The sequence below is a fragment of the Canis lupus genome, chromosome 1 (genome assembly GCF_011100685.1).
Source record: "Canis lupus familiaris isolate Mischka breed German Shepherd chromosome 1, alternate assembly UU_Cfam_GSD_1.0, whole genome shotgun sequence".
Lineage (NCBI taxonomy): Eukaryota > Metazoa > Chordata > Mammalia > Carnivora > Canidae > Canis > Canis lupus.
The window spans coordinates 55626110-55645119 of record NC_049222.1 but is presented as its reverse complement, the minus strand read 5'-3'; the positions used below and the strand labels follow the sequence as shown (position 1 = coordinate 55645119).

Sequence of the window (19010 nt, the reverse complement as noted above, 5' to 3'; positions counted from 1 at the left end):
GAGTGGGCTCTGTTGTCTTTCTGATATGGGATTCTCTGCTGAGGACATTGAGGACATTCTGCAGTTTTTCCCATAAAGTTCAGCTCTTATTCACAGGGGCCTAAGATGGCTGTATTTGTGTTAATGCTAAACTTTAGGTGGGATGGCCTTATTTTTTCTCGGCCTCCACAGTTTGGTGTGAGTCTGCTTGTAGACTCACTGTACGTAGGTGTGCACATGTATGTTTCTGTGTGCTTATATTCACATACACATATCCACATGTGTGTATGCTTTTTCCTTTTTTCTTTTAACTCCTTTAATTTCTTAATTTTTCATTGAAGTATAATGAACACACAGTGTTATCTTAGTTCCAAGTGTACAATATAGAGAGTTAACACTTCCATATGCGACGCAGTGTTCATCTCCCTGTGTGCACCCCAACTCCCGTCAAGGCCTCTCCCCGTCCCTCTCTCCCCTCTTCCCTGTCCCACAACCACCAGTGTGTCTCTACAGTTCAGAATCTGCTTGCTTTTGTTTCTTTTTATTTGTTATTTTGTTGTTGTTGTTTCTTAAGTTCCACGAGATGACTTTTTTTTTCATTGAAATGAGCTTATGCTATTTTTGTTTGAAAACTAAGACTTCAGTAGGAGTCTTTATAAAATGTTCTCAGCCACGCCAGGCTCTCTCCCAGCCTACCTTTCCAAATCTTGCTGGCAGATCTTTTCCCTGAGAGTCAAGTAGTTCCCAGATAAGCAGCCCCAGGGACTTGTCATTTGCAAACAGGTTGTGTCACTTACTGAAGCGAAGGAGGTGTTGTGAATGATTTCCCAACACACTCACAAAAAGAGCAAGCCGGGGAAATGTCCAGCACTCTCCGAGATCTAAGAAGTCCTACGCCACGATGATGACGGGGACCAAGGAGGCACAAAACTAGGTAAAATCGACACGCGTGGCGTTACTTGGTCTGGGGACGGAATTCAAGCTTTGTGGATATTTGTGTGTTGTGGGATCAAAGGCACAGAATTATCTTTGGAGATTTACCAAGGTAATTTTTAACATCCCTGCAGCATTACCTGTGCAGACAAAGTAATGGGTTGAAAACTACCCAGAACGTTCAGGTGTAATCACCACTTGGCCCGAGTTGGAGAACTGAGGTCAAATGTGTGTTTGGCCCTCGGCTGCCCCAGGGACAGGTCCAGCTGTCTTAGTGGCCCCCAGGGCTCAAAGAGATGGACCCGGTTCAACCAGAGGGCGTCGGACTCTGGTCCCCTGGGCTCACAAGATGCCAGGCTGGAACTTTCAGTTTCTGTGGGGATGAGGTGGGTCTGGGTCAACACCTGTGGAACCGGGCAGCTGTGTGAGTGGTACCTGCCACCCTGTCACCTTCCCCATAGGTTCTATCACGTGAGCTGCTTTATTTGGGGGACAGTGTGCACCCCCCTCGAACTCATGTGATTTCTCTATTTGCTTCGTGGTTTACTATCTGTTTCCTTCAGTGGCTTTGAACTGTCGAGGGAACAGGGACCCCTGCCCACTGTCAGTGTGGTGGCCGTAGCACCCAGAACTGTCTCTGGCACAGGCCAGGCCCCAGCAAGTAGCTTGACTGCCTGCAGAAGGTGGCCGGGCTGCTCAACCAGCAGAAGGGCCACTGGACGGAAAGGAATGTGGAGAACAGAATGCTTGTGTGCGTGTGCCGGAGTGTGCACTAACCCAGCGCCTCCCTCACCCCACCCCCTCCCAATATGCAAGTATGGCATGAGGACTTTCCCCTCTCTGACTCAGTCCATGTTGCAGTGCTGGCAGGGCATGTGAAGGGCGTTCCCAGTGCTCGCCGTGGCCCGCTGGTCTCCTGTCTGGGACAAGATGAAGGGGCTTGGTCTTTCCCTTCAAGGGAAAAGGGAGGGTCTGCAGATTCCTGCCACAGATGCAGGCTGCAGTCAGGCCGCTTGTGTGGCCCAAGTGGAAAAGCATGCGAGGGACCCCAGGGACAGAGAAGAACCAGGATCTCACCACGGCTCCCAGGGCTGATGTGCCTCGGGAGCACTGTGAGTATAAAAAAATTTTGGAATATTTCAGGTCTTTCTCTGGGCCCTGATTCCACTGAGTTTGTCCTGAGGAAGGTCTGCGCTCTCTCTGATAAAGCTGAAGGGGCCTCGGCTGAGGGAGGACTGGATCCAGGAGGACTCCCACTTGCCTCCAGAGGACTGTGGCCAGGTGGGTCCTCACCCATGGGCCAGCAGGCCGGCCAGCCCCTCTAAAGCTTCAGCTACTTTGAAACACTTGCTACAAGATCAACAGAATGTTTGCTGAAGCCAGGGAGAAGAGAATATAAATTGGTCTCACTTAAAAAAAAAGAAAAGGAACCAAATATATTAACCTTCAAAGTGTAAGAATGCCAAATGTGAGCAATAATTTGCTCCATTCCTTACAAATATGTTGCTCATCTTTACTAGATGAAAGTATAACTAATGAATGGGACAAATTTGAATTTGTGTGGTGCTGTTTTTATTAACAAAGATATCAGGTCTAAATGTCAAGAAAATTGATATTAATTTGCTTATCTAAGTAAGTTCTTCAAAAGAGCCCATCACTGAAGAGACTTCCCTGGAATTGAGAGTGATCTTTAGCTTCTCAGCAGGAGGTTTTTGCTGATGTTAACCTGTGATCCTCTACAACTCACACCTCTGGGAGCTTCTGATGAGCTCAGCGTCGGCGAAACAGCGGCATCTAGTGGCTGGTACTATCCCCCGCCTGCCAAACTCTTGAGTCTATCTAGAACCTTCAATCTCAGCCTTCAGCCAGACACTGGGTCTTTCACTTGAATACCCAGTGAGTGGTCATGAGGATTCAAACAGATCTACAAAACCATCTTTTTTTTCATCCAAGTGATAAGGTATTGATGTTAAATGTAAGGCATGAAGCGCTTATTGGTATTTTGAGCCATTTATACCTAGATCTTCAGCCATTTGAGGCTCCCGCTGGCCCAGGTTCACATATCCAGTTAGGCGTTTCCATTAATGCTGAAGCTGGCTAACAAGTCAAGACAACTTTCGGGTTTCTGGAATTCCCCATTCTCATCTCGGTCCCAACCACATATCTGCAGGAATGTGTCAATTAGTGGGCACACACGTCTGAGGCTGGGGCCCTCTGGTTACGAAGGAAAGCATTGTGGCTGCAACTAAACTCGTCCTCATCACATGAACAGTTTGGGCACAGTCCTGGTGGACATCTCTTAAGAAATATTTTGGGAGAGTGACATTGCTAAGATGATGACATAGGTCGTCCCTGCCTTGGCTCCCTGTCACAAGAACAACTAACGACTGTTGGAGAACACTCCTGAGGGAATCCTAGAACCCGGAGTGAGGCTGATGCACCGTCTGCTCATCACAGGCCAGGACAGATTGCATCAGCCAGGTAAGAGAAGCAGCCACACAGCCACATGTTGACCACGTCGCCTCTTCCCTAGGCCAGCACCACACCACGCGGAGAAGTCTGGATCATCCAGTGGGGAAAGGGAACCTGGGGTAACAACTAGCCTCCCCAGCACTGTGGGTCATTTTGTGGGCATCTCTAATCTGGTTTCATACTGTCGGGATTGCAGGGAATGTGCAGGGCTGGACCACTGGAAATCTGACCGTGGGTGGGGGGGTACGGCTTACCACAACCAGCACTGGGACCTCAGCAGACCATGCTCATGCATGCAGTGCCCAAGTAGCAATCTCCACGAAGGTTTTGTTCGACTGCAAAACCAGGTCAGGGGTACGGTGTGACCAGGGAACTTGGTAGGGTGAGGATCTGTGGGATTTGGAGCCTCAAATCAGGAATTATTCCCTCTCTCAAGTCCAGTTTGCCCCTGCCCAGGCAAGGTGCTGAGTCACAGCCCCACTCACTGTGCAGAGTGCCTTCTAGCCCCATTCGAGCAGAAGGGCTGGCAACAATTCCTGGAAGCTGTGCAGGCTCGAGCCAAGAGGCGGGCAAGCAGAGCTGATGGCCCCCAGAACAAAGCCAGTACTGAATGTGGATGCTTCCTGAGCTGCACACAAGCAGGGGAATTTATACACAGCCAAGTCCCAGGGTAGCTCTCAGCCCCTGCCAGCCAGACAGCTTGTTTGGGAAATTGAGAGTAGCCTGGAGCAGCTCTTTCTCAGGCACAGGGGTTGAGACAGCCCCCCCCCCCCCCGCAAAGGTGCCTTCTAGCCCCATCTGGCCAGAAAGACTGGCAACAACTCCTGGAAGCTGTGCAGCACAGCTGCGCATGAGCTGAGAAGCAATCAGGCAGAGCTTTTTGCCCCCAGAGCAAAGCCAGTACCAAGCACAGATCCATCCTGCTGCACATAAGCAGGGAAATTAATACATGGTCAAGTCCCAGGGTGGCTCCCAGACCCTCCCAACCAGAGAGCTTGTTTGGGAAATTAAGAGAAGCTTTTCCTCTTCCTATCAAGGCATGGTGTGTGTGGGGGGGTGCCAGGGCTGAGACATTGCCCCATCCACCTTGAAAAGTGTCTTCCAGGCCCATTTAACCAGAAGCTTTGTGACAACTCCTGGAAGCTGTGTGACCCAGCAGTGCTAGAGTGGAGAGAAGGGCAAGCACAACTGGTAGCTCGCAGAGCAAAGCTAGTTCCCTGTTCTTCCAGGGAACTTGGGATGTGGGTTGGCTTGAGTTAAGACAAGAAACAAAGAACTTAGCCAGCTTTAGAGCTGCTTCTCTTACTGTTCCTGGCCATCCCTGCCACTGAATTCACAGCCCAGCTCGTCACTGAGTACAACCTTCAGCCTGTTGGACCAAGCAACTTAACCAAAGCATATGGGAAACTGCATAGCCCTCAATAATCCTACATATAGTGGCACTTGAATGGAAAGCCCAGTCAATGACTTCCCCGCTGACAAAACAAAATCAGGGGCCTCACATGACCAGGGAATTCTGGCCTGATTCAGGTCCCCAAATCATGAGCTATACAGGCTCTCATCCTGCTGTCCTGCCAGGACTAATTCATAGCCCTACCTAGTACTGAATATACTACCCAGTCCTGACCATCTTGTAAATTCAACCAGAGAATCCAGCCAACCGTGGAACCCATCCTACGGCTTCTTGGATAGGGAACCAAACTAGCAGCCCTATTCAACTTTTCTCAACCAATAGCACAACTTCAAGTCTCATCCACAGAGCTGGAAACGTTGCCTTTCCAGAAATAGACCATAATATCAGGGCTCATCTGCCAAGGACATTACCAGCAGACACACCCAGAAACCCAAACTGAACTGACTGGAGAACTGTCTCTGCCAAAGCAAACCTGTGACATCTAGAAGAGGAGCCCAATTACTCAAATGTATAGATACCAACATAATGAATCAAGGATCATGAAAAATCAGGTACATATGATAACATCAAAGGAAACTAATAAAGATCCAATAGCTGACCCTAAAGAAATGAAGATCTATGAAGTATAAGACAGAGAATTTAGAATAATCCTCTTAAGGAAGTTTAGTGAACTGCAAGAAAACAGACAGACAACTAAACAAAATTAGGAAAACAATGTATGAATAAAATAAAAAGTTCAATAAGGAATAGCAACCATCAAAACAAACAAACAAATGAAATCTTGGAGTCAAAAAATACAATAACTGAACTGATGAATTCAGTAGGTTTTTTTTTTTTTTTTGCCTCCTGTTAATAAACCTTTATTTCACTCAAACTGAGCAATAATAAATCTTCCACACTGAAGTAGCTTCCTTGCCCAATTAATCCAAAGGGAAAAAAACTGAAATGATTAGTAAAGAAAAATGTAGGGACTAACACACTCTTTTAATGTTTTTAAATATTTTTAAGGTTTAAAAAGTGTTTAAAGTTTGTAATTCCTAGTAGGAAAACATTATCTGAATGAATACCCTAATGGCAAACCACTGTAGAATGTTTCAGTTGCATGTGGGGCAGAGGGGTAGGGATTCTCTTCACAGCACCCCAGCTTTCTTCTTGAGAAGGTCAGAGGTACACTGGTTTGTATTATTGCGACATCCATTAGGTGATCGAAGTTGCTTTTCTTTCAGCAAGGGCTTTGTCAGAAGGGCATTATGCTTGACCTCCAAATTTGGCTGACAATTTACTGATGAGATTCATAACCTTTGGGTTGCTCTGATATTTTGACATATTTGCTGGGTTCTGGGCTACATCCTGGAAGGCCACCATAACTTCTGGATCCTGCATGGCTGCAAGAACCTCTGGGTCACTAAGAATTTCATTGAGCCCAGGCATTCCTGCCATTCCAGGCATCCCCCCTGCCATTCCAGGCATTCCTCCAGGAAAATTACTAGGCATTCCCCCTGGAAAGCCACCTGGGAAAGAGCCATACTGAGCTCCTGATTGTCATCTGGCTTCTTCCTCCCTCTGGGCTCTTTCATGTTCTTCCCGAGCCTTCTTAACCCTTTCTATTCTTTCTTTGATCTCTCGCTCTTCACTTTTTCGTTCATACTTCCTCCGATGTTCAGCAATTTTCTGGGCCCTGGGTTGAACTTCTTTCAGCATTGCACTAGCATCTTCATCATAATCCAGTTTACAAGCAAGGGCAAGATCATGTGCTGCTTCTTCCCAATGACCCAGAAGTCTGTGTGCTTTCCCTCGCCACTTGTAAGGCTGCGCTGAATCAGGATTTATTTCGATAGCTCTGTCACAGTCTCGAATGGCAGCATTTGGCTTCTGTAATTTGATGAAGACACTGGCTCTCTTGGCATACAAAATGGCTAAGCGAGGATTTAGTTTGATGGCATCTGTGAACAAGTCAATGGCTTTCTGTAGTTCACCATCATTTAGGGCATCAATGGCAGCCACTTTTTTATCATTTGCCTGATCCATCATTTCCTCGGTTATCTCTACATTTTCATCTCCCATTTCTTGAGGAGCATCAGTATCTGGTACAATTACACCTTCATTGTCAATTTCTAGATCACTTTCCTCACTTGATGGTTCGTCTGTCTTTATGTTTTCCTCCGCCTTCTTACTATCTGTTTTTTTCTTCCTTGATATTGTCTTCTGATTTAGTTTTATGAGTAGCAGGTGGTATTTTACCCCCCATGCTCTCCACCCACTCCCGCAGGAAACGCATTTCCTCGGTGTGCAGAACGCTCGGATCCTGCTTACACATTTTCACGAAGGCCCGAAGCTCGCTCACTTTGCGGGGGTCCATGATCCAGAGGCGCTGGCGGGCGGGGGGCGGCAGGCGAGGCTGCAGCCCGATTCCAGGCGCGGGTACTAGCCCAGCGTGACCGTGTGGAAGGGGAATTCAGTAGGTTTTAAAAGTAGACTTAACCATATAGAATAAGCAATCAGTGACCTGGAGGAAAGAACATTGGAAATTATTCAGTCAGAGGAGCAAAAAGAAAAAAAATGAAAGAATGAAGAAAGCTTATGGGTATTATAGAACACATTGAAATGAAATAATGCTCACATTAGGGAAATTCAAGGACAAGAGAAGGAGAAAGGAACAGAAAACATATTTAAAGTGACAATACCTGAGAACTTCCCAAACCTAGGGAGAGAAATGGACATCCAGATCCATGAGGTCCAAAGGATACCAAATAGGTTGAACCCACTTAGGACTACACTGAGAAACACTATAATTAAACTATCAACAGTCAAAGACAAGAAGAAGGAGAAGAAGGAGAAGGAGGAGAAGAAGAGAAGAAGAAGAAGAAGAAGAAGAAGAAGAAGAAGAAGAAGAAGAAGAAGAAGAAGAAGAAGAAGAAGAAGGTGGTGAAGGAGGAGGAGAAGAATTATTATTTTAGGAACAGCAAAAGAAAAGAGAGAAACTACATACAAAGGAAATCTTGTAAGACTAGAAGCAGATTTCTTAGGCCAGGAGAAAATGGGATGACATATTAAAAAATACTGAAAGAAAATAACTGTCAACCAAGAATTCTATACCTGGTGAAGTGATCCTATAGGAATGAAGGAGGAATAAAAATATTAAAGAGATTCTCTGAATGGAAGTAAGGGAATGCTAATTAATATCAGTAAAAACATAAAAAGATAGTGCAAACCTCACTGGTAATGGCAGATATACAGCCATAGTTAGATTCTGCAATATGGAAGGAGTGGTGCATAATTCACTTACAACTCTAGTTTAAAAGTAATAAAAAATGAAAGTATTAAAAATAACCATAACTATACTAGTCTGTTATTAGTTATACAATAAAAAAATGTAAATTGCAATAGCAATATGCTAAAATGTGAAGGAGAAGAGAAGTAAGAGTATAAAGTTTATGACTTTTCTTGAGGTTGAGTCATTATCATTTTAAAATAAGATGTTATAAATTTAAGATAATTTATGTCAGCTTCATGATAACCACAGGGGAAAATCCTGTAGTAATTGTACAAAAGAACATGATAAATAAATCAAGGCATACCAATATCAAAAGACATTAAAACACACCAAAAAAGATAGCAGAATAGGAAACAAGAAACAACTGGTCTATAAAGCAACCAGAAAACAATTAACAAAATGGCAAGAGTAAGTCTTTATTTATCAGTAATTACTTTAAGGTGATTGAGTTCTCCAAATAAAAGACATAGAATGGCTGAATGGATAAAGAACCAAGATCCAACAATATGTTTTCAAAAAGGAATTCACTTTAGCCTTAAAGATACATATAGGGAGTAAAGGGATGGAAAATGACGTTTCAAACAAATGATAACAACACAACAAAGCAGGAGTAGCTATACCTACACTGGACAAAATAAACTTTAAACTAAAAATGTTAAAAAAGAGATAAAGAAAATTATTAAATGATTATAAAAGGGCCAATACATCAAAAAGATATAATAATTGTAAATATTTCTGCAGTCAATATTGGAGCCCCTAAATATATAAAGCCAAAAAGTAACAGAGCTTATATAAGAAATCAACAGAAATACTATTATTATAGCTGGGGAATTTAATGCCCCCCTTCTCAACAATGGAGAGATCATACAGAGGATCAATATGAGAACAACAGATTTGAACAACACTATAGACCATATGGCCCCTAAGAACATATGCAGAGGATTCTATCCAACAATAGAATACACATTCTTCTCAGGCGCATTGATCATTTTCTAGAATAAACTATCTATTAGACCACGAAACAAGTCTTAGTAAATTGTAAATGATTGAAATTAAATCAAGTATCTTCTCTGACCACAATGTCATGAATCCAGAAATCAATAACAAAAGGAAAACTGGAAAATTTACAAACACATGAAAATTAAATAACACTCTCCTAAACAAGCAATGGATCAGAGAAGAAATTAAAGGAGAAATAAAAAGTGTTTTGAGACAAACAAAAATGGAAACATTACATATTGGAACCTGTGGAGTGCAAGATCCCAAATAAACAAGATCCCAAATAACAACAAAATTTTATGCCTTAAGAAACAAGCTGAACAAAAGTTAGAAAGAAAGGAAATAATAATAAAGATTAGAGTACAAATAAATGAAATAGAGAATAGAAAACCAGTAGAAAAGATTAACCAAAGTAAGACTTGGTTCTTTGAAATGATAAACAAAATTTACAAAGCCCCACCTAACCAAAGAAACAAGAAAAAGGACCCAAATCAACTAAATTATAAATGGGAAATGAGACATTATAATGGATACTACAGAACTTCAAAGGATCTTAAGAGTCTAGGATAAGCAACTACATGCCCACAAACTGGACAACCTAATAAAAATGGAAACTTTTTAAGAAACCTATAAACTACCAAGACTGAATAAGGAAGTTTAAAATTATGAACAGACAAATTAGGAAGGATATTGACTCATCAATCAAAAATCTCCCTGGGGATCCCTGGGTGGCTCAGTGGTTGGTGCCCGGGATCAAGTCCCGTGTCGGGGTTCCGGCATGGAGTCTGCTTCTCCCTCTGCCTTTGTCTCTGCCTCTCTTTCTCTCTCTCTATGTCTATCATGAATAAATAAAAAATAAAAAAAATAAAAATAAATCTTTAAAAAAAAAATCTCCCAATAAAGAAAAGCTCAAGACCAGATGGCTTTATCAGTGAATTTTACCAAACATTCAAAGAGGAATTCACACCAGTTCTTCCCAAGCTCTTCCAAGAAAATCAAAGGAGGGGGGCCATTCTCAAACTCATGAGGTCAGCATTATCCTGATACCAAATCCAAAAATGGTCATTACCTAAAAAAACAAAAAACAAAAAATCTTCAGGCCAATATCCCTGATGAATATCAATGCAAAAATTTTCAACAAAGTACTAGTAAACGAATTCAGCAGCACATTAAATGGACCATTCACCATGAGCAAATAGGATTTTCTGTTTGGAATGTGAGGATGGATAGTTTGACATATATAAATCAAGCATTGTGATACATCACATTAATAGAATGAAAGAAAAGAATCATAAAATCATTTCAATAGAAGCAGAAACACTTGACAAAATTCAGTATTTATTCTGGATAAAAACTCTTAGCAAATTAAGCATGGAAAAAAATTTCAACATAATAAAGGCCATATGTGACAAGCCCATAGCTAATATCATGCTCAATGGTGAAAGGTTGAAACTTTCCCTTTAGGTCAGGAAAAAGACAACAGTGCCCACTATCACTGCTTCTATTCAACACAGTACTAGAAGTCCTAGCCAGAGCAATAAGGCAAGAAAAAAGAAATAAATACATACAAATTTAAAAGGAAGAAGTAAAATGTCTCTATTTTCAAATGACAGTATCTTATATATAGAAAATCCTAAAGGTTCAATCAAGAAACTATTAGATCTTATCAATGATTTCAGTGAAGTTGCAGGATCAACATATGAAAATCAGTAGCATTTCTATACACCAACCACAAATTTTCAGGAGAGGAAATAATTGAAATTGGTCCCACTTAAAATAGCATCAAAAATAATAAAATATTTAAGGATAAATTTAAGGAGATGAAAGATCTGTACTTTGAAAACTACAAGAGCTTGATAAAATACATCAAAGGAGACACAAATAAATGGTAAAGTATCCCATGTTCATGGATTGGAGGAATTAATATTTTTAAAATGCCAATACTACCATAAGCCATCTATAGAATTATGGCAGTCTGTATCAAGATTCCAAAGGCATTTTTTACAGAAGTAGAAAAAAAAAACTTTTAAAATTTATATGGAATCACAAAAGACCCTCCAAAAGCCAAAGAAATCCTAAGAACAAAGCAGAAAGTATCATGCTTCCTGATTTCAAGCTATACTATAAAACAATAGTCATTGAAAGAGTATGGTACTGGCATGAAAGCAGATGAATAGAACAATGAAACAGAAATGAGAACCTAGAAATAAACCCAAACATTAATTAACTAATGTTTGACAAGGGAGCCAAGAATATTCAATGGAGAGAAGAGTCTTTTCAAAAAATGGTGCTGGGATAATTGGATATTCACATGTAAAAGAATGAAATTGGGCCCATATTTTACTCCACTCACAAAAATTAATACTAAATGGTTTAAAGACATAAATATAAGACCTGCCACCATGAAACCCCTAAAATAAAATAAAGAATAAAGCTCCTTGACATGAGTCTTGGCTGTGAAGTCTGGATATGACACCTACCACACAAGCAACAAAATCAAAAAATAAATGAGTGCAACTATATCAAACTAAAAAGCTCTACACAGCCTAAGAAACCATCAGCAAAGTGAAAAGAAAACCTATGAAAGGGGGAAAATATTTGCAAACCATATATCTGATAAGGGGTTAATACCCAAAATACATAAAGAACACGTATAACTCAACAGCAAAAAACAAACAAATGAACAAAAAACAATTCAAAAATGGGCAAAGGACCTGAATAGCAATTTCTCCAAATAAGATACATCAAAAGCCAACAGGTACATGTAAAAATGCACAATCTCTCGAATCATCAGGAAAATATAAATCAAAACCACAAGGAGATATTACCTCACACCTGTTAGAATGGCCATCATCAAAAAGACAACAGGTAACAAAAGCTAGCATGGATGTGGAGAAAAGGGGCCTTTATGCACTGTTGATAGGAATGTAGGTAGGTGCAATCACTGTGGAAAACAACATGGAGTTTCCTCAAAAAATTAAAAATAGGGGCACTTATTTTTAGGTGACCACGGGGTGGCTCAGTGGTTGTGCATCTGCCTTTGGCTCAGGGTGTGATCCTGGAGTTCTGGGATCAAGTCCCACATCGGGCTCCCTGCATGGAATCTGATTCTCCCTCCGCCTATGTCTCTGCCTCTCTCTCTCTGTGTCTCTCATGAATAAATAAATAAAATATTTTTTAAAAAAAAGTTAAAAATAGAATTACCATATGACCCAGCATTCTCACTTCTGGGTATGTATCCAAAGAAAATGAAAACACTAAACTCAAAAATATACCTGCACCTGCATGTTCATAACATCATTATTTATAATAGCCAAGATATGGAAACAACCTAAGTGTCCATTGATGGATGAATGGGTAGATAAGGTGTGTATATAGGTACAATGGAACATTATTCAGCCATAAAAATTTGGAACTCTACCATTTGTGACAAGATGGATGGACTCTGGGGATCCCTGGGTGGTGCAGCGGTTTGGCGCCTGCCTTTGGCCCAGGGCGTGATCCTGGAGATCCGGGATCGAATCCCACGTCGGGCTCCCGGTGCATGGAGCCTGCTTCTCCCTCTGCCTGTGTCTCTGCCTCTCTCTCTCTCTCTCTCTCTCTGTGTGACTATCATAAATAAATAAAAAAATTTAAAAAAAAAAGGAAAAGAAAGAAACCCATTCCTCCTAAAAAAAAAAAAAAATAAGATGGATGGACTCTGAAGGCATTATGCTAAGTGAAATAAGAAAGAGGAAGACAAAAATTGTATGATCTCCCTTATACATATAATCTCAAAAAATAAGATTTAAAAACTTAAAAACCAAAATCAAAGGAAAAAAGACTTGTGGTTACCAGAAATAGAGGGTGATGGGAAAATGGAGAAAGGTGGTCAAAAGGTACAAACTTCCAGTTATAAGATAAATAATTACTAGGGATGTGAGGTAAAGCATGATAACTATAGTTAATACCGCTGGATTTATGTCTTGGAAATATAGGAAAGTTTTTAAATTCTAAGAGTTCTCATCACAAGAAAGTGTTTTTTTTTTCTCTTTCATTTTCTTTTTATTGTATCTTATATGAAAAGTTGGATGTTAGCTGAATCTATTGTGGTAATTATTTTCCAATAGATGTAAATCAAACCACCATGCTGCATACCTCAACTTATTTTTTTTTAAGATTTTATTTATTTATTCATGAGAGACACAGAGAGAGGCAGAGACACAGGCAGAGACACAGGCAGAGGGAGAAGCAGGCTCCATGTAGGGAGCCCAACGTGGGACTGGATCCTGGGACTCCAGGATCACACCCTGGGCCAAAGGCAGGCTCTAAACCGCTGAGCCACCCAGGGATCCCTATACCTCAACTTAGACAGTGATGTATGTGAATTATTTCATGAAAACTGGGTAGGGGTGAGTATTTTGTTCTGCTAAAGAGCCAAGGCAGATTGTAAAATACTTTTCATTTAAAAACTCACTATTATAACAGATAAAAGGGAAGAACTAGGAGGGAAAGTAGAAGCAGATAGGATTAAAGCAATTATTTTCCAGCAAATTCCTGACTCCCAGAAAGACAGCTAGAGGGACAGGGATGGATGTGGCTTGCAAAGACGGAGCACAATGAGGCTTCGCTGCAGAAACACAGACAGAGCCAGAAGGGTAGCTCCCTGGGGTCGCTCCCCAGAGTCCCCAAATCCCAGAAGATGGTTCTGGTACGTTTCAACAGTGGGTAACAAAAGAAAACCTCAGTTGTGTCTTGTAAGATTACAGTGGACATCAATGGCGAATAGTTGTAGACAGACCAGAACTGAAGTGAGCTAGAATGTTGCTGAAAATAAAGAAGTCAGAATTCATTGATCTGTAAGATTGGTGTGAAAAAGTCCATTTTATGCTAAGTATTATATTTTTTAAAAAACTGACGCAAGTGATATTTTCTCTGAAAGTTAAAATGTCATCTTAGCCAATTAACATTTCCTGGTGATGGCTCTGTGTTAGGGATATCAGGGCTTTCACAATGATTAGCTTCTTGAACTTTTGCAACTCTCCTTTTTCAAGAGGAGGCAGGTTTGGAGAGTGGTGTGATTTCCCTGAGACTCCCCAGCAGAGAGGTGGCAGGTTAGTGTTTGAACCCACAGGTCTCATTTGTTTCCATGTTAGTGTCTTTTACTGGCCTATGCTGTTTGCATGTCTGTATTAAGCATGACTATCCACATTTTTTCAGTACATAAAACCATTATTTTCCTAAAGATTTTATTTTCACAAGAATAAATTAAGCTGCAAGGGCTTTATCATGTTCTTCAAACAGAATAACATGCTCCCATGAGTGGCGTCACCAACACGTTATGTTCACCAACACCGCAAGGCTTTTCTTATGGGTCCAAACTAAATAAAAGTCACTGACTTCACAGAACTTAGGAAACAATCTTCAAACATAAAGTTCACTAACAATTGAAAAAAACAGTTGAACAAACGATTGGATAAACCAGTGATTTGGCTTATTAACTGTGAGATACGGGGTAAGTTGTTTAAAGCCAGATGGGTGCTGCCCAATATGGTAGCCACTGCCAGGCAGCTATTTAAATTTAAATTAATTAAAATTAAGTGCAGTGATGAGTTGAGTTCCTCAGTAGCACTAGCAACATTTCAACTGCTCAATAGCCACATATAGCCCGTGGTTGCCATGGATAGTGCAGAAAGTTCTCTTGAACAGCACTGCTGTCTTCCAAAAATCCAAAATCTGTGACCTGCTCTGAAGCTCAGCTCCCTGTCTGGTAATATCCGAGAGTTCCAATGATAATTATCACAGCTCTACTTTGGGGCAACACAAAACGATGCATGTAAAGTGCTTTGCATATTGTAAAATGTTATACTCAGGAGGTGTGGTCTTTTGTTTTTTTTTTTAATTATTGCAGTGTTGTAAAATCATGCAGTCTTTGAGAAACCCATATTTTGGCCCTTGGTTCTCACAATCATGTTAAGTTGTTTTCAGAAGTTGAGCTATATATATCTTGAAGCTGACATTTCTATTTTGTTCTTTAAGACTGAAGTATATCCACATTCTGCACCACTGACCATTTCTTTTAATACGAAAAGGTACCATTATACGTATATATAATGTAATTATATTATACATGTAATGTATTGTATTATATGTCTATAATATGAAAATCATTGTTTCACTGTAAGGATTATATCTTCTAGAAATTAATAGGGAACAAGTGCAACCACTTACAAGCTGATAAAAGTCCTAATCTTTTGCCCTGTTAGAAAGTGGTTATTGCAGGTTACAGAGAAGGTGAATGAATAACAACCCCCATGGTGCCTCATGGTGTCAGTGATAACCAGGTTTATTAACTCACAGTGGCCCTAATGACCTGCACGCCTCTCACTTAGACGAGAGAGAGAGAGAATGTCACTCCCTGGGACTTCTTGGGATGGATTGCTTTTCCTGTATCCCGACTGGTTTCTTTCAGGGAGCTCTGAATCTACGTGCCCACTGATGGTTGAAACGTTTAATCAGCATAATGGAAAGAAGCCTGAAGAATGTCCTCGTGGTTTCTTTTGGATTTCTGCTTCTCTTTACAGCCTACGGAGGTCTGCAGAGTCTGCAGGTAAGTGAGAACACTTCTGAATGGACATTTGTCTCCTGGCCTCCAAGAATCTCCTTGGTCACAGAAGATGAGGAATGTAGGATTTCTCATTAACCAATTCACTCCCAAATCCTGTCAAACAGTGGTTTTTATGTGCGAGCTTGCAACGCACAGCCCCACCCATTCCAGCTGACTGTGTGCTTGACCCTTGGATGAGGGGTGTGGGTCCTGGGTTAGTGATGTGATAAGACTTTCTTTGCCTTTGGACTGTTAAAGGAAGAGACACAGGATCAATCATTGTGAATTCTATGGTTTCATGACTTTGGCTTTGTGGTTTGGGTAGTAATGTGAATTTATCAGATTTCATCAGACTGTATAGATTTAGGCCAAACAGTGAACTTGGCCAAGCTGGTTTCTGTCAGTTTGAACTCCATGGCATTCTTTACTCCTTGGGCCTTCTCTAAATGGCTGCAGCAGAGGTCACATGTGCCTACTAGAAGATTTGCTATATTTTCCCCAGACGGTTACTTTTTTTTTTTTTTTTTTTTTCTGAAGTGTAGTTGCTGTGGGGCAGAAGCCCAGGGAGAGCAGATGCTCCCTACCCCCTTCACACCCAGATCCTCCCCAGTCCACCTGGGCTCCTTGGGTGTAGAAGCATGTGTGACCATTGCTGAGGTCCCCTCTTTCTGGAAGACCAGAGAAGTTCGAGAACCAGACCTCCAGCTCTGGCATGGAACAATCTCACCCATCCACTTTCCCTACCTTCTGTCCCAGCCCTAACTTGCCATATTTCTTTGCTTGCTGATCCAGAATATGTCAATATGGTTTCACTGGGACAGTTGTCTCCATCAGTCAGGACTGAGCTAAGCAAAAGAAGGCAATGACGTGGACAGAAGTGACCTTAGGCCTGGCTGTGTCCCCACGATGTTGGGAGCATCTGCCTGTCCCTGTCATTTCCTTCAGCTCTCATCTGACCGGCGCACACGGTCCCAGGATCCCCAAGGTCCCAGCCAGACTCGCCCCAGGACCCAGGCATGCACTTACACAGCCTCCCCCTACAGCAGCTGGGCCCTCTCACTCCTGTGGCTAGTGACCTCCTACTAGTCTTTCAGATCTCCACTTGGATGTCACCCCCTTCTCCCCTTCCCTGACCCCTGGAACCAAAGTCCCCGGATGTGTTGCTCTGGTGCTGTGGCAGGCACCGCATTATGCCTGTGTGAGTCCATGATGCTAGGAGGATGGCCACCACTCCATGACCATGTCCCCCTGACAGCACATAGGATGGGTAACTCTGTGAGTGAAAGTCATCGGCTCAGGCTAACCTCCAGTTTAACTCCCTTCCCAGGTTCTCCATGGGTTTAAAGATCCAACCCTACTCCCCAGGATTGAACCGAGACTACTCGTGCTCTAGTCTGGCAGGCTGCCCAGCCTCACTCCCCCAGAAGAGCTTAACGGCTCTGGCCAAAGCAGCTCAATGTTCTCTGCTGCCTCTCAGCTGAGGACAAGGCCCATGAAAACTCATCACCTCCCACCCTTCCTCAGGTTACCCTCTCATCCTCCAGATCTCACTTGGCCTTCACTCCCTCTAGACAGTCTTCCTGACTCCACTGGGCTGGCCCCTGAGCTTCCCTTGCAGGACTCAGGCCTATTGCAATGGCCTGTTTGCTGGTGTTACTGACCCCTGTCGGCTCCTGTCCACCATGTACTCCCGGATGGCAGTGGCTGTCATAATTTCCTTTGTTTCACTAGAGCAGTGCACAGAGCCTGTACTGGTAAGTGCTTAAGGCTACATTTGTTGAATGACTTGAGTGAATGTCCTACTTGCTTATATAAGCAGGTCTTGCATTATCCAAATTCCACATGCACACATACTTATCCTCATACATGTGTTTTGCAGGCCTGCTCCCCTAACACATGCAGATACAGGCGACTGAACGTGGCCATTTACATAGAAAAGACCTTTGTTTTTAAAATTTGATTCCCACTTTGTCTACTGAGATCTGTCTTCCTTTGCAGTGGTTTGCAGTAGAATTAGATTATGAGTGACTAATATACCTTGCCGATTTGCAGCAGCACCATGCCTAGAAGAGAAATTCCAGTGCACAGAAGTGCTGCACGGTTGTCATTAACATGGAGGAGCTGAGCTCAGTAATACGGGATTTCATACGTTTGTGTTAAGGAAACAAAAGGCTCAGGCTGAACCAACTCTCACTCCACACTTCTGGCAACAAGAATCATAAGCAGAAATTTCCAGATAACCCCCACATCATGGAAAATGAACACTCAATTTCTATCTTCTAACAAGATTTCAGAATTTTCATGGGATTAGCTGTTGTTACTTTCAGTTTCAACTAATCCACAAATATACTGTTATGTACCTGCTTTGGGCAAGGCATGGGGAGAGATTTGGAAAAAACAGAACAATTTCCCATGTTCCAAGGGATCTTTGTCAGCTGGGGTGACATCTTGGGTCACAAGGGTGTGTGTGCTAGGCGTTAGATGAAATTCTAGCTAAAGGATCAAAGCTGAGGTCTCCATGGACCACATTATCCATGGGCCCTTGGAGACCCTTTATCTGCACTTGAGCACCCTTTGGAAAGCGAGGACAAGAAGGAAGGTCAGGGCACCCCAAGGGGTGGGGAAGGAAAGGAAGAGAGAAAGAAGAGAGAAGCCTGGAGTGCTGGAGTGTCCAGCACCTGGGCCTCAGGCTTCCCCTCTTCAGAGTCTCTGGCAGCAGCTGACCCTCTGTTGGGACTGTGCTAGTTTCCACTCTCGCCGCACCTGTCAGCTGGGAAGCCACAGGAAGCCTGTTGTGGCTGTCTCAGGAACCTAGTGGTGACCCAGAGCTCTTCCCCTTGGCGGTGGGCCCCTCTGACCAGGGTGGTTTTGTCCCCACAGAGCAGCCTGTACAGAGAGGAAGGCCTGGGCGTGACAGCACTCAGCACGCTGTACGGCGGGGTACTTCTGTCCTCCATGTTCCTCCCGCCGCTCCTGATTAAGAAGTTTGGCTGCAAATGGACCATCGTCGTCTCCATGTGCTGCTACGTGGCCTTCTCCCTGGGCAACTTCTATGCCAGCTGGTACGGCCCACACAGCTCACGCCCCGCTTCTGGGTCATGCCTCAGGCCCAGCTGCTCAGGCGCACATGGCTGGACGTGCCCAATGACACCCCATTGCTCCCACTTCAAAATGAGTGCCATTCCCTAAAATTCCTCTCTGTTTCCAGGATAGGAAACTACGGAGGCTTTTCCCCCATTTTTTTCCCATCAAGATGTCTCTGTCCATTTTGCTGTGCCCATTTCTTCCCCTAAGTCCCAGCCTGACCTCCCCTCAGGCCTGTTCTGGGCCTTGAGCTTCCCTCTCTGTCCCAG

At 42.7% G+C, this 19010-nt stretch overlaps 1 protein-coding gene and 1 pseudogene across 5 annotated transcripts in view; one reads left to right on the top strand and one right to left on the bottom strand.

The window, feature by feature from the left end:
- Window positions 1–19010, top strand: part of UNC93A (unc-93 homolog A) — a 41657-nt gene that overhangs the window by 1397 nt on the left and 21250 nt on the right. For 2 of the 5 annotated variants that reach the window (XM_038526547.1, XM_038526549.1), the window contains exons 2-4: window positions 763–913; window positions 15523–15660; window positions 18538–18719. In XM_038526547.1, coding sequence (XP_038382475.1) covers window positions 15574–15660; window positions 18538–18719 — 269 coding nt within the window. In that variant the 5' untranslated portion in view covers window positions 763–913; window positions 15523–15573. Of the gene's footprint in view, window positions 1–58; window positions 914–2055; window positions 2194–3374; window positions 3394–15522; window positions 15661–18537; window positions 18720–19010 lie in introns of those variants that run through there. The other 3 variants (XM_038526550.1, XM_038526548.1, XM_038526551.1) reach the window with 3 other exon arrangements.
- Window positions 5762–7222, bottom strand: LOC100855528 (annotated as a pseudogene).